This window comes from Heptranchias perlo, chromosome 9, assembly GCF_035084215.1.
Source record: "Heptranchias perlo isolate sHepPer1 chromosome 9, sHepPer1.hap1, whole genome shotgun sequence".
Taxonomy (NCBI): domain Eukaryota; kingdom Metazoa; phylum Chordata; class Chondrichthyes; order Hexanchiformes; family Hexanchidae; genus Heptranchias; species Heptranchias perlo.
The window spans coordinates 52145261-52159694 of record NC_090333.1 but is presented as its reverse complement, the minus strand read 5'-3'; the positions used below and the strand labels follow the sequence as shown (position 1 = coordinate 52159694).

Sequence of the window (14434 nt, the reverse complement as noted above, 5' to 3'; positions counted from 1 at the left end):
GAAATAAAGAGAGGGTAAGAAATAGTGAATTAAGAGACAGAAATAAAAGAGACGGAAAGAAAAAGTTAAAAAAATGTATTTTAATTTTTTTTTTAAATGTTATACAACAATTAAAATCTGAAGGAATGAGACTCCACACTTGTTAAAGTTAATTTTCAGTGCCAGAGAGGTTGTTTGGCAGTCATTAAGACTTACCACACCGTTAAAAGGATACTTACATCAGAATGGACAAGCCCTAGCTTTTTCTGGTGAGATTAGTCCGTATGTACGGAGTCAGTGCAGGAACTTCACACGCTGTTCCATTCATTTGAATGGGGAGCCAGATGGTGAGATGCCTTCTTCGCTGAGCTTATGGAGCAGCAGAGCATCTGGTACAGCAACTTCCGGATTTCCGCGTTTAACTGTGCACGTGTGGTCGCCAGAAGTGCTGTACCATTCGCACAGAAATAACGGTGAGCGCTGTTAGCCTCGCCGTTATTTTCACAGCAAAATCCGGCCCAATCTACTTATTTTGCTTACTCTTGTAAAAGGTATAGATTTTCTAGATCATTTCCAATAACAAAGTACACAGTACACTGCTTCTGTGTTGCAGTACCAAATACTACTCATGAAAAAAATCTGTAATTCACTTTAAAATATACATATATGAAATAAATTCCCTGTTGATTAGTGCACGTCTCAATCGGTATTATGCAATTAAGTGGCCTTTAGTCTTCTACTTCCCTTCCACCCCATCACCAGCGACTCCCGTCTCCATTGGTGAACTAGTCTTATTAGGAGTCCTCTATGGATCAGCATGCTTTTGCTAGTTCGGAGGTACATGTCAGATGCTGGATAATTCTAAAGCAGATTCGTAGACTGCAGCAGCCAACTGCTATTAACATTCTAGTCTCTGAACTCTCCCAGTCCATGACCAAAGAGGGCACTGATTTATACAGTACTGTTATACAATAGCTTGTTCACAAAGCCTATGCATGACATCAGTTAAGTTTTCGTCGCACCCAGAATGGGTGGGTCTCTGTGAAATTGCAAAGAAGAAAATTAATATTTGGAGGGGGTAAAAGTATTTTATATTGAAAGTTGTCCTCCCCACACATATTTCCTTTAAGTGCTAAGCATTTAAATGGAAGGTAATGAATAAGTAATATTTCAGCACTTGGTTCTGTCTGCATAATTATTGTGCTCTACAGAAAAATATAAGACTGCTAGCATGCATGGTCAGTACTTACGTAATTGTTCAGTACAGCTCTCACTACACTGGTATATAGAGTAATTGTTGTTAAAGAGAATAACACTAATGAAACTTAAATCACTGAGTACAGATTACTTGCATGAAAATTATATGTAACATTACCTATAGCTGTGAACTGAACAAAATGCATCATATTTAAAAATAATAGTGACTACCAAATTCCAGGACAGATGACAACAAAAATATTGCACCGTTATATGGACTATATGTTAAATATTCATAATATACACATGTTGAGTGGAGAATTACTTAGTAATTTTCAGTTTATTTCTTGATAAATCTATATTTATGTCACAAGGCTTTAATGCCCTTCTATGGCTATCAATGTGCATGACAGCCACTGCTAGTACAAAAAAATATACTGTAACTGAACAAACCATCCACCTATAAATGAACCAATCAATATTATTAAAGCAGGAGGTAATTCCAGCGTTATGTACCATCACACCTACATAGTCATTAGATTCCAGGTGGCAGAAATACTCCTTAAGATGACATCTCATGGAGCAGCGTGAACATCCATTTAAGCCATTCAGTATGGAACAGGCACGGTGGGGGAACGTCACACATTAGATCAGCTTCAAAAAACTAAAGGTGAAATCTAACCTCACAATGCACCAAAACCAAAATATGTAAAACCTTTTCAGGGAATATCACATGCCCCTTCAGAGGTCTAGCATGAGCACAACCCGAAGGTAGGGTCACTCTGGCAGCCTGCCTCTCTTTCATGGTCTTGTCCGTGCCCAGGTGAGGGCCACCTGGGCGGAGAGGGAGCATGCAGCCTCCACTAGTACGCTCAGTGCCTTCCGCAACTGATGGACACCGCAGGGCAATCATTGCATAATTTATAGATATAATAAAATACTAACTTAGTTTAAGTCTGCATTAGTTTTTTAGACCCGGTTAGATTGTTCTTCAGTGATGTCCTCTTAAAGGGTGCACTTGCACGTACCGATTCTTTGTCCGGTGACTTTAGCGAACCCAGTGCTTAATTTAGCGGTCTAATTAAAAGAGGTATGCCTCTCAGACTTTGTGTCAAATGGAGCTCAACTCCAGTGCTATGTGAGGCTGGAATTAAAGTGCTCAGAGAATCATCCTGGAGAGCAAAGATAATCCCCAGCTTCTTTCCCTCCCAATCATTCCCTTAAACCCCCCTCCCTTGCCCCCTCCACCCAACAAGAATGAGGAGTTTATGGACATATTTGTCACTTACGATTGAGACCAACCGTTCAGCTACCTCTGACGCATTTCCCTCGTCCCCTAGCCCACCAAGCCAAACCTCCCCCTAGGCTCCCTCCTGTCTTAACCATGAATCTGCATCTTTATCCAATTTCTCTGCCACCTCCCCTCATACCCTCCCCGAGCTCATCTTGTCCATGATACCCACCTCCTGTTCCCTTGAGCCCATTCTCACCAAACTGCTGACCACCCAACTTTCCTTCCTAGTCCCTATGCTAGCTGACATTGAAAATAGTTCCCTCTCCTCAGGTACTATTCCCCTACCTTTCAAAACTGGCATCATCACTCCCTCCCCTCAAAAAATCCACCCTCGACCCCTCTGACCGTGCAAACTATTGCCCAATCTCCAAACTCCCTTTCTCTACAAAGTTCTTGAACATGTTGTTGCCTCCCAAATCTATGCCCATCTTTCCCATAATTCCATGTTTGAATCTCTCCAATCAGGTTTCCGCCCCTGCCACAGCACTGATATGTCCCTAGTCAGTCACAAATGGCATCCTCTGCGACTATGGTGCACTCTCGTTGTCCTTCTCGACCTCTCTGCAGCCTTTGATACGGTTGACCACACCATCCTCCAACACCTCTCTTTCATTGTCCAGTCTGTGGAACTGTCCTCGCTTGGTTCCACTTTTACCTATCCAATCTTAGGCAGAGCACCTCCTGCAATGGCTTCTCTTTCCATTGACGCAGTTACCTTTGGAGTCCCCCAGAAATCTATCCTTGACCCCCTCCTCTCCCTCATTCATATGCTGCCCCTTGGCAACATTATCCATTATGACAACACCCAGCTCTATATTTCCATGACCTCAGTCAATCCCTTCACTGCCTCTGTGTTGTCAGACTGCTTATCTGACATCCAGTCCTGGACGTGATGCAATTTTCTCCAGTTAAACGCTGGGAAAACCCAAGCCATCAACTTCAGCCACAAATCCATACCTCGATACCAATTCTATCCCCCCTCCTCGGCCACTGTTTCAGGTTGAAACAGACTGTTTGTAACCTCAGGATCCAATTTGATCCAGAGTTGAGCTTCCAACCCTATATCCACTCCATCACAAAAACTGCCTACTTTCACCTCCGTAACATTACCCGCCTCTGCCCATCTATTGCTGAAACCCTCATCCATTCCTTTGTTACCTCCTGTCTCCACTATTTCACTGGTCTCCTGACCAGCTTCCCATCCTCCATGCTCTGGAAACTTTAGCTCATCCAACCCTCTTCTGCCAGTATCCTATCCTGCATCATCCCACTCACCCATCACCCCTGACGTTGCTGGCCTACATTGGCTTCCAGTCCCCCAAAGCCTCAAATTTAAAATTCTCAATCTCATGTTTAAATGCCTCCATAGCTTCACCCCTCTCTATCCCTGTAACCTCCTCCAGCCCTACAACTCTGAATTCCTCCAGCTATGGCCCATTGTACATCTCCCACTCACTTCTCCCCACCATTCACAGATATGCTTTCATAGGCTCTATGTTCCAGAATTCCCTCTCTAAATCTCTCTCCACTTTAAAACTCACCTCTTTAACCAAGCTTTTAGTCCTAATATCTCTTTTGGATCAGAATACATTTTTTATGATTACACTTCTGTGAAGCCCTTTGGGATGTTTAATTCTATGATAGAACAGGAGTAAAAGTTTTAAATTGGGAAAGGCCAATTTTACTAAGCTGAAGTGATTTAGCAAAAGTAGACTGAAAACAGATACTTGAAGGTAAATCAGTGTAAAAGCAGTGGGAGGCATTAAAGGGGGAAGATTCAAGGGGTTCAAAGTAAACACGTTCCCACAAAGAAAAAGGGTGGGACTACCAAATCTAGAGTCCTCTGGATGACAAGCAGCATACAGGGTAAGATAAAGCAAAAAAGGGAAGCTTTTGTCAGACACCAAGAGCTCAATACTGCAAAAATATTGGCAAGTAAAATGCACTTTGGCAGGAAAAATCAGAGAGCAAGTTATTATCTTAATGGCGAGAAACTGGAAGGTACTGCAGTACAAAGGGATCTGGGGGTCCTAGTGCAAGAAGATCAAAAAGTTAGCTTGCAGGTGCAGCAGGTGATCAAGAAGGCCAACGGAATGTTGGCTTTTATTGCTCGGGGGATAGAATATAAAAACAGGGAGGTATTGCTGCAGTTATATAAGGTATTGGTGAGACCACACCTGGAATACTGCATACAGTTTTGGTCTCCATACTTAAGAAAAGACATACTTGCTCTCGAGGCAATACAAAGAAGGTTCACTCGGTTAATCCCGGGGATGAGGGGGTGGACATATGAGGAGAGGTTGAGTAGATTGGGACTCTACTCATTGGAGTTCAGAAGAATGAGAGGCGATCTTATTGAAACATATAAGATTGTGAAGGGGCTTGATCGGGTGGATGCGGTAAGGATGTTCCCAAGGATGGGTGAAACTAGAACTAGGGGGCATAATCTTAGAATAAGGGGCTGCTCTTTCAAAACTGAGATGAGGAGAAACTTCTTCACTCAGAGGGTAGTAGGTCTGTGGAATTTGCTGCCCCGGGAAGCTGTGGAAGCTACATCATTAAATAAATTTAAAACAGAAATCGACAGTTTCCTGGAAGTAAAGGGAATTAGGGGTTACGGGGAGCGGGCAGGAAATTGGACATGAATTTAAATTTGAGGTTAGGATCAGATCAGCCATGATCTTATTGAATGGCGGAGCAGGCTTAAGGGGCCGATTGGCCTACTCCTGCTCCTATTTCTTATGTTCTTATGTTAAAGCCTAGAGGAGTTTAGAAAGTGCAGAGGTAAAATTAAAAAGGAAATTAGGAAAGCAAAGAGAGGGCATGAAAAAATATTGGCAAGTAAAATGAAGGAAAACCCAAAAATGTTTTATAAATACATAAAGAGCAAGAGGATAACTAAGGAAAGGGTAGGGCCTATTAGGGACCAAAAAGGTAACCTATGCGTGGAGGCGGAAGATGTGGATATGGTTCTTAATGAATACTTTGCGTCCGTCTTCACAAAAGAGGGGGAACGATGCAGAGATTGTAGTTAAGGAGAAGGAGGAGTGTGAAATATTGGATGGAATAAACATAGTGAGAAGAAGTATTAAGCGGATTAGCATCTTTGAAAGTAGATAAATCACCAGGCCCGGATGAAATGTATCCCAGGCTGCTGAGAGAAGCAAGGGAGGAAATAGCGGAGGCTCTGACCATCATTTCCCAATCCTCCCTGGCTACAGGCGTGGTGCTGGAGGATTGGAGGACTGGTAACGTGTACCGTTGTTTAAAAAGAGAGAACGAGATAGACCGAGTAATTATAGGCTAGTCAGTCTAACCTCGGTGGTGGGCAAATTATTGGAATTGATTCTGAGGGACAGCGTAAATCGTCATTTAGAAAGGCACGGGTTAATCAAGGACAGTCAGCATGGATTTGTTAAGGGAAGGTCGTGTCTGACTAACTTGATTGAATTTTTTTGAGCAGGTAACAAGGAGGGTCGATGAAGGTAACGCGTTTGATAGATTACATGATCTACATGGATTTTAGCAAGGCCTTTGACAAGGATCACATGGCAGACCGGTCAAAAAAGTAAAAGCCCAAGCGAAAGTGACTAGTTGGATCCAAAATTGGCACAGTGGCAGAAAGCAAAGGTTTTTGTGAAATATATTAATGATTTAGACTTGAATGTGGGGTGGCTTGATCAAGATGTTTGCAGATGATACAAAAATTGGCTGTGGTTGACAGTGATGAGGAAAGCTGTAGACTGCAGGAAGATATCAATGGACTGGTCAGGTGGGCTGAAAAGTGGCAAATGGAATTCAATCCAGAGAAGTGTGAGGTAAGGCATTTGGGGAGGGCAAACAAGGCAAGGGAGTACATAATAAATGGGAGGATACTGAGAGGTGTAGAGGAACAAAGGGACCTTGGAGTGTATGTCCACAGATCCCTGAAGGTAGCAGGACAGGTGGATAAGGTGGTTAAAAGGCATATGGGATACTTTCCTTTATTAGCTCGAGGCTTGGAATATAAGAGCAGGGAAGTTATGCTAGAGCTGTATAAAACATTGGTTAGGCCACAGCTTGAGTACTGCGTACTGTTCTGGTCACATTACAGGAAAGATGTGATTGCACTAGAGAGGGTACAGAGGAGGTTTACGAGGATGTTGCCATGGCTGGAGAATTTTCGCTATGAAGATAGATTGAATAGGATGGGGTTGTTTTCTTTGGAACAGAGGAGGCTGAGGGGTGATTTAATTGAAGTGTATAAAATTGAGGGGCCTGGATATATTGAACAGGAAGGACTTATTTCCCTTAGCAGAAGAGTCAGTGACTAGCAGGCATAGATTTAATGTAATTGGTAGAAGGATTAGAGGTGAGATGAGGAGAATATTTTTCACCCAGAGGGTGGTGGGGGTTTGGAACTCACTGCCTGTAAGGGTGGTAGAGGCAGAAACCCGCCACTTGGATGAGCAGGGCTACAGACCAAGTTCTGGAAAGTGGGATTAAGCTGGATAGCTTTATCTCAGCCGGCACGGACACGATGGGCCGAATGGCCTCCTTCTGTGCCGTAACTTTGATAAAATGCAAAATGTTGTTGAATACTAGTCCTCCTGGGTTACTTTATACAATTTACTTGTGAGTTTTTTTTAATGTTTTGAGAAAGTAACTACTTCTGCTCACTCTCAAAACATTGAAAATTTACCAGCCAGAGAGCAGAGCTCTTATATGCAAGTAAGCACATATGCAAAAAGCCCTCTCCAGACAGGCAGAATGCAATTAAAAGTCAGACACAACCTGCATTATAACTGCATTCTGCAACTACATGTCTGAAACTGGTAATGCAGTACATAGTTAATATCAAAGAAAAATTGTTTCAGGTGTCAAAGGCTCAAACTGACTCCAAAATGATTAGAAAGGGGACAACATCCTCCTCTTCGCTCTGGTGTCAGGTTGGATCCTGACTCGGGACATAGGCTGCTTTTACACTATAACTGCAGCTATTGTACAAATGCACTCTTTGAACTTCCTCTACCAAGTTCAGGAATGGTCCTGGTAGAGATTTCCATAGCTTATGATAAATCATTACCCCATAATTCACTACCTGTCACATATATGTTATTTTCATTAGATATACATTACCTCGTCTAATTAACTAGGATACTCACTTGCTAGTATGTTTGATAGTAACTTTATATTCATCAGTTTTGGTAATAACAAATCAATACTACAGAACTTCAAATAAAATAGTTAAAGGATATGATAAGTTCAGGGAGAACAGGTCCCATCTTCCTCTTGCACATCTCCACATTCCACTGGCAGACCTCTTCTAGTAAATAATTCTGGGACATCTTAGAAATTACTTCACTTTGTAGTTACTCCAGGTTTTAAAAAAAAGAATCGAAATGCAGTATGTACTCTTCGGTGGGAGAAGTCATAAATAAAATGTGCAAACATCTGACATTTCAGCAACAGTTGCGAGATCCACAAGGCCTGCTCCTGGGGCCAACACCGCAGGTCAAATACATCATCAGCACCCGCCGTCCGTTTCTGTGGAAACCAGTAAACCTGCCATCAAACTCAACACAGCCCCCGTCCCGTTTTTTTTCACTCCTTGCGGTCTTTCAGAGAAGCCTTGCGCCTGTTCACTGTTTACACGTCGCTGCTCTGTGCCTCTGTCGGAGCCGCAGCAAACTGGAACAATCCCTCCGCCGCCGTTAAATGTTTATTCCCAGCAGCCTCGGGTCAGGTATTACTGCGCATGTGCGCGGACCTTCCCGCCGACCGGTTTCTTCTGTACTGCGCACGCGCGAGTCAATGCCGTTTTAAAACCCCCTGCCCGTGCCCGGCGGCCTTTAGTGGGCAGTTGGTTTGCTGAGGGTTGACGTTTTTCAGGGGATTAGGAAACAACACACAGTGACCGAGCGGGAGGGGGATAGACAAGACGACGATATCTGTCGGGGAAGTGGAGTCACAAGGCGCAAGAAGGTTGTCGCCCATCCTGCTGAAGGTGACCCACCCTGTCGAATGCCTTCTCCCGACCGAGGGAAAGAGAGGTGCACATCAAACCAGCCCTCTGGGAATGGTGGATCAGGTCCCAGATCAGGTGGAGGTTGTGAAAGATGCTGGGAGTCTGGGATCACGGTGCACCTTGTAAGCCAGCAGAGAGTGAAGGTGGGAGTATGTCTTCTTAAACCCCTCTCCCCTGCCTCCTCCACCCTCATCTCCAACAAGTGCGAGAAGCCCATGGACTTCTTTGTCACTAAGATTGAGACCGTCCGTTCAGCTGCCTCTGCTGCTTCCATCCCTTCCCTGAGCCCACTAAGCCAAACTTCCCTTATGGTTTCCCAATGCCCTAGCCCTGAACTCTCATCTTTCCCTAGTTTCTCTCTTATCTCCCCATATGCCCTTTCCGAGCTCATCTTGACCGTGAGACTAAAATCCTGCTCCCTCGACCCTATTCCCACCAAACTGCTGACCACCCAACTTCCCTTCCTGGCCCCCCTGTTAGCTGATACTGTTCACAGTTCCCTCTCCTCAGGTACTGTTCCCCTCCCCTTCAAATCTGCCATTATCACCCCCTTCCACAAAAAACCCACCCTTGACCCCTCTGTCCTTGCAAACTACCACCCCATCTCCAACCTCCCTTTCTTCTCCAAAGTCCTTGAACGTGTTGTCGCCTCCCAAATCCGTGCCCGTTTTTCCTGCAACTCCACGTTTGAATCCCTCCAATCAGGTTTCTGCCCCTATCAAAGTACTGAAACGGTCCTTATCAAAGTCACAAATGAGATCCTATGTGACTGTGACCGTAGTAAACTGTCTCTTCTCGACCTGTCTGCAGCATTTGACACGGTTAACCACACCATCCTCCTCCAACGCCTCTCCTCTGTCATCCAGCTGGTTGGGACTGCGCTCACCTGGTTCCATTCTTATCTATCCAGTCATAGCCCGAGAATCACCAGCAATGGCTTCTCTTCCCGCTCCTGCACCATTACCCAAGGATCCGGAGTCCACCAAGGATCTATCCTCGGCCCCCTCCTATTTCTCATCTACATGCTGCCCCTCAGCGATATTACCCGAAAACACGTCAGGTTTCACAAGTACGCTGACGACACCCAGCTCTACCTCTGCTCTACGTCTCCTCCACCTCCTTTGACATCCAGTATTGTCTTCGGTCTGCGCCACAAACTTCGTTCCCTAGCCACTGACTCCATCCCTTTCCCTGGCCGCTGTCTGAGGCTGAATCAGACCTTTCACAACCTTGGCGTCCTATTTGACCCCGAGATGAGTTTCCAACCACATATCCGCTCCATCACCAAGACTGTCTACTTCCACCTCCGTAACATCATCCGTCTCCATCCCTGCCTCAGCTCATGTGCAGCTGAAATCCTCATCCATGTCTTTGTTACCACTCGACTTGACTATTCCAATGCTGTCCTGGCCGGCCTCCCATCTTCCACCCTCCATGAATTTCAGTTCATCCAAAACTCTGCTGCCCCCATTCTAACTCGCATCAGGTCCCGATCACCCTGTGCTCGCTGACATACATTGGCTTCCAGTGCTGGAACATCTTGATTTTAAAATTCTCATCCTTGTTTTCAAATCCCTCCATGGCCTCGCTCCTCCCTATCCCTGTAACCTCCTACAACCCTCCGAGAGCTCTGCATTCCTCCAATACTTGCCTCTTGCACATCCCTGATTTTAATTGCTCCACCTTTGGTGGCCATGCCTTCAGCTGCCCAGGCCCTAAGCTCTGGAATTCCCTCCGTAAACCTCTTTGCCCCTCGATCTCCCTCTCCTCCTTTAATATGCTCCTTAAAACCTACCTCTTTGACCAAGCCTGTTCTAATATTTCTTTATGTAGCTCGGTGTCAAATTTTGTTTGATTAAACTCCTTTGAAGCGCATTGGGACTGTTTACTACGTTAAAGGCGCTATATAAATGCAAGTTGTTGTCATGGAGATTTTATAATCTACGCTGAGGAAGGAGAACTGATAGCAGTTTTTCAAACGGCATAAATCTCCCATCTTAGCCACCAGAGCAATAACTGCCCTGTGCCAAAAAGGGGGCTTTCCACCTGGAATTGCACGTGACTGCTCCCCAGGACCTTCCAAAACACGCTGTAGAACTGTACAGTCGGCATGTTGATGCCCGTTGTTTTGTTGTGGGATATCTGGTTGAACGCATTGGACAGTTCCAGAAGAGTCAGAAGGGTCAAACTTGACCAACGTCCCCAGGCTGACCTTGGGCGGGTCCTCCCACAAAACTCTGCGCAGATTCTCAATGGTTTGGTTCGGACAGAAAAGGGCCTTCTAAAAGCCAAGAGACCTGATGTTGATTCCCTCTGGATCAGAGACAAGGGATCTGTTGTTGGCCAGCAATCTATTGAGTGTGTATGGATCCCTTGCCTTTTCTCCAATGAGTAGAAGGGTGAGCCATATTCCACTTCTTGAAGGAGCCTGATTCATGCCCTGACCAAGGCACCTTGGGACCTGATAGGGTAGTGGCTGATTGACAATTTATATTAGTATTCTTGGACAGTTTTCACTCTGACTGCAATCAGAGCTCTCAGCCATCAGCTGTAAAGCTGAATGCCTTAAGGTAAAGCCACCTTAGCCAAGAGAAAATTAAGCTAATGAAAGTTTACAAGTGTTCTTCTGTTTTACAGTCCATGTTTAGAGAGAAAACCAGTTGTATCTGATTTTATTATCAAGGAGTGTAAGGAAACTTGTATCTCACGATGTACAGTTTGTTCATCTGCCTTACATAAATAAAATGACTTACTGATTCAAAGCTTGTGTCTTGATTTGGTAAGGATGTTTATCCAGTATGCCATTGGACTGGTGGGGAGGAGAATTCATGTGGCAACATATGATATATTTCCTGTGGCCAATGTACGGAGTAAGGGTTCTCTGTTACGATCCTTGAGCAATGTTATCGATTAGGTGGACTTTGGATCGGAGGGGACACAAGGTTCACTTACAGGTACGACCAATGCTACTGAACCTAAGTAAATATCATAGTTTAAAAACTACCATGGGTTGCATTTTTGGGGTTAACAACACCATAGTGGAAATATGGTTAGGAGTTATTGATAAAAATGCATTGTGCTAACCCAACTACAGTTGTGTGTTGTGCTGCCTGGCCTCCTCTGTTGCTCCATCTCTTTCTCTTCCCCAAAAATAAAATCAGAGGTAGAGGAATTCTGAATGGGAAAACCATCAGCCCTCTTCATAAATTGGCCCAAGCTGATCCAGTGCCCCATTGACAAATTGCCCGGAACAACAAATTAGTCCTAAGTAGCAAATCTTCCCAAAGTGAAGCAGCATCCCAAAGAGACACAGTACTCCAAACTTGCCCTAAAGTTACTCCAACTGATGCAGGAGCATCAACTGATTTGACATCTGAAACAAACGATCTTTCGTAAAGTGACACAATACCCCACGCTGACCCTGCACGTCAAATTGGGGAAGCAGCAAAACTCATCACCTCAAATGGATATAGCATCTCAAAATGCCAAAGCATTAAAAACACAACAAACCATCAAGATCTGATCAGCCTCTGCTGACTCCATTCTGCAGACTACTGACCCTAACTGGCTCATCGAGCAAATTGACTCAGGCACCCCGAACCCACCTGAGCACAATAAATTGACCCAGTAACCCGGCACTTCCAGGGACAAATACTCCAGGCTGACAAGCTTCACAAGGTAATCCTAATGAATTTTAAAAGTAAACAAAACCTTTTTGAGAAAAATATATTTGGGGGGGGGGGGGGCGGCAAGCAGGAAATGAGTGGAGGATCTACCTACCCCTGGGGGAATGGGTGGGAGTAGACGGAGGATTAAGGGTGAGGTGATTGACAGCAGAGTGAGGTTGGAGGAGACAGAGCTTCTGTAGGGGTAGGGGTGCTGTTCAGGGCTCCCTTTCCTCTGATGTTCCATTGCAAAATCCAGCCTTCGGCTGTCAATGAGTGGGTCCTTTCCTTGCCGTTTCATATCTAGCATCCAAAAGAAAAAAAAACAGCAATAGAAAGACAACAGCGACGGGTGCTAAAGTCTATGTGCAATATCACAGAGGTCTCACTAGTCAAGCGGCCCTTCTGCGATCAAAATTATTTTAATTACAGTGAAGCCTCAGCCTGACATCCACTCCACCCCACCGCACCGAAACTACGGGCTCTCCTGAACTCTTCATATATTCTGTTTGATAGACCATGTAGTTGGGTAATGAATTTGTCTGTAGAGACACACGCGCGGGGCTGCTCTGAGATGAGCCGGACGGTCAAACCGACACTTGAAGCGCCGCTCGGCCTCGCCTTCACTACAAAATGGACCCCTGTTTTGTTCACTAATTCACTACCTGAAAAGATTTATACTGAATTCGCAAAAATAATAAACAGGTATTTAAATGGCCATTAAACACTTAGTTCCTCTACTAATCATTGTCTGTATGAATTGTAAGAAAATAAAGTTTTAAAATAATTTAAAAATGAGACAGGCGTTCTGTGCAGCCGGCTGATTGGGGCCTGGCGCTGAAAAGGGCGCCAAGCTCTGTTGCTAAGCGGGTGAGTGCGGGGATTGGGGTCAATGTTTTCCCCGCCAGGGCTCGGGCTCGGGCTCGGGTGGCGAGTGCGGCCGGGAAATGCTGTCCAGAAGGTCGGGAAGTTGTGCTGCTCCTGGGGTTTCTCCGAGCGGTGTGCACGCGGGGCTCGGGCCGTCAGTCAAGAATTGAGGGAGAGAATGAGAGAGAGATAGAGGGAGTGAGTGAGGGAGGAAGGGAGTGTGGGAGGGAGGAAGGGAGTGTGGGAGGGAGGAAGGGAGTGTGGGAGGGAGGAAGGGAGTGTGGGAGGGAGGAAGGGAGTGTGGGAGGAAGGGAGTGTGGGAGGGAGGAAGGGAGTGTGGGAGGAAGGGAGTGTGGGAGGGAGGAAGGGAGTGTGGGAGGGAGAGAATGAGAGGGAGACAGAGAGAGGGAGGGAATGAGAAAGAGAGCTGAGGAGAGAGAGAGAGGGAATGAACGAGAGAGCCGGGTGGAGAGAGAGGGAATGAGAGAGAGAGCCGGGGTGGAGAGAGAGGGAATGAGAGAGAGAGCCGGGGTGGAGAGAGAGGGAATGAGAGAGAGAGCCGGGGTGGAGAGAGAGGGAATGAGAGAGAGAGCCGGGGTGGAGAGGGAGGGAATGAGAGAGAGAGCCGGGGGGGGCGGGAGAGAGAGGGAGGGAATGAGAGAGAGAGCCAGGAGGGAGAGAGAGGGAGGGAACGAGGGGGAGAGAGGGAGGGAACGAGGGGGAGAGAGGGAGGGAACGAGGGGGAGAGAGGGAGGGAACGAGGGGGAGAGAGGGAGGGAACGAGGGGGAGAGAGGGAGGGAACGAGGGGGAGAGAGGGAGGGAACGAGGGGGAGAGAGGGAGGGAACGAGGGGGAGAGAGGGAGGGAACGAGGGGGAGAGAGGGAGGGAACGAGAGAGGGAGCGGGGAGGGAACGAGAGAGGGAGCGGGGAGGGAACGAGAGAGGGAGCGGGGAGGGAACGAGAGAGGGAGCGGGGAGGGAACGAGAGAGGGAGCGGGGAGGGAACGAGAGAGGGAGCGGGGAGGGAACGAGAGAGGGAGCGGGGAGGGAACGAGAGAGGGAGCGGGGAGGGAACGAGAGAGGGAGCGGGGAGGGAACGAGAGAGGGAGCGGGGAGGGAACGAGAGAGGGAGCGGGGAGGGAACGAGAGAGGGAGCGGGGAGGGAACGAGAGAGGGAGCGGGGAGGGAACGAGAGAGGGAGCGGGGAGGGAACGAGAGAGGGAGCGGGGAGGGAACGAGAGAGGGAGCGGGGAGGGAACGAGAGAGGGAGCGGGGAGGGAACGAGAGAGGGAGCGGGGAGGGAACGAGAGAGGGAGCGGGGAGGGAACGAGAGAGGGAGCGGGGAGGGAACGAGAGAGGGAGCGGGGAGGGAACGAGAGAGGGAGCGGGGAGGGAACGAGAGAGGGAGCGGGGAGGGAACGAGAG

At 46.8% G+C, this 14434-nt stretch overlaps 2 protein-coding genes across 5 annotated transcripts in view; one reads left to right on the top strand and one right to left on the bottom strand.

The window, feature by feature from the left end:
- firrm (fignl1 interacting regulator of recombination and mitosis) overlaps positions 1-8173 on the bottom strand; it is a 58427-nt gene extending 50254 nt beyond the window's left edge. For all 3 annotated transcript variants that reach the window (XM_067990422.1, XM_067990423.1, XM_067990424.1), the window contains exons 1-2: positions 7709-8173; positions 1230-1270 (exon numbers count right to left, since the gene is read on the bottom strand). In XM_067990422.1, coding sequence (XP_067846523.1) covers positions 1230-1270; positions 7709-7797 — 130 coding nt within the window. In that variant the 5' untranslated portion in view covers positions 7798-8173. The remainder of the gene's footprint in view (positions 1-1229; positions 1271-7708) is intronic.
- A 4801-nt stretch (positions 8174-12974) lies between these two features.
- Positions 12975-14434, top strand: part of usp1 (ubiquitin specific peptidase 1) — a 31602-nt gene continuing 30142 nt past the window's right edge. The window contains exon 1 of one of the 2 annotated variants that reach the window (XM_067990420.1): positions 12975-13012. The gene's annotated coding sequence lies outside the window, so the exon portion shown is untranslated. The other variant, XM_067990419.1, reaches the window with a different exon arrangement.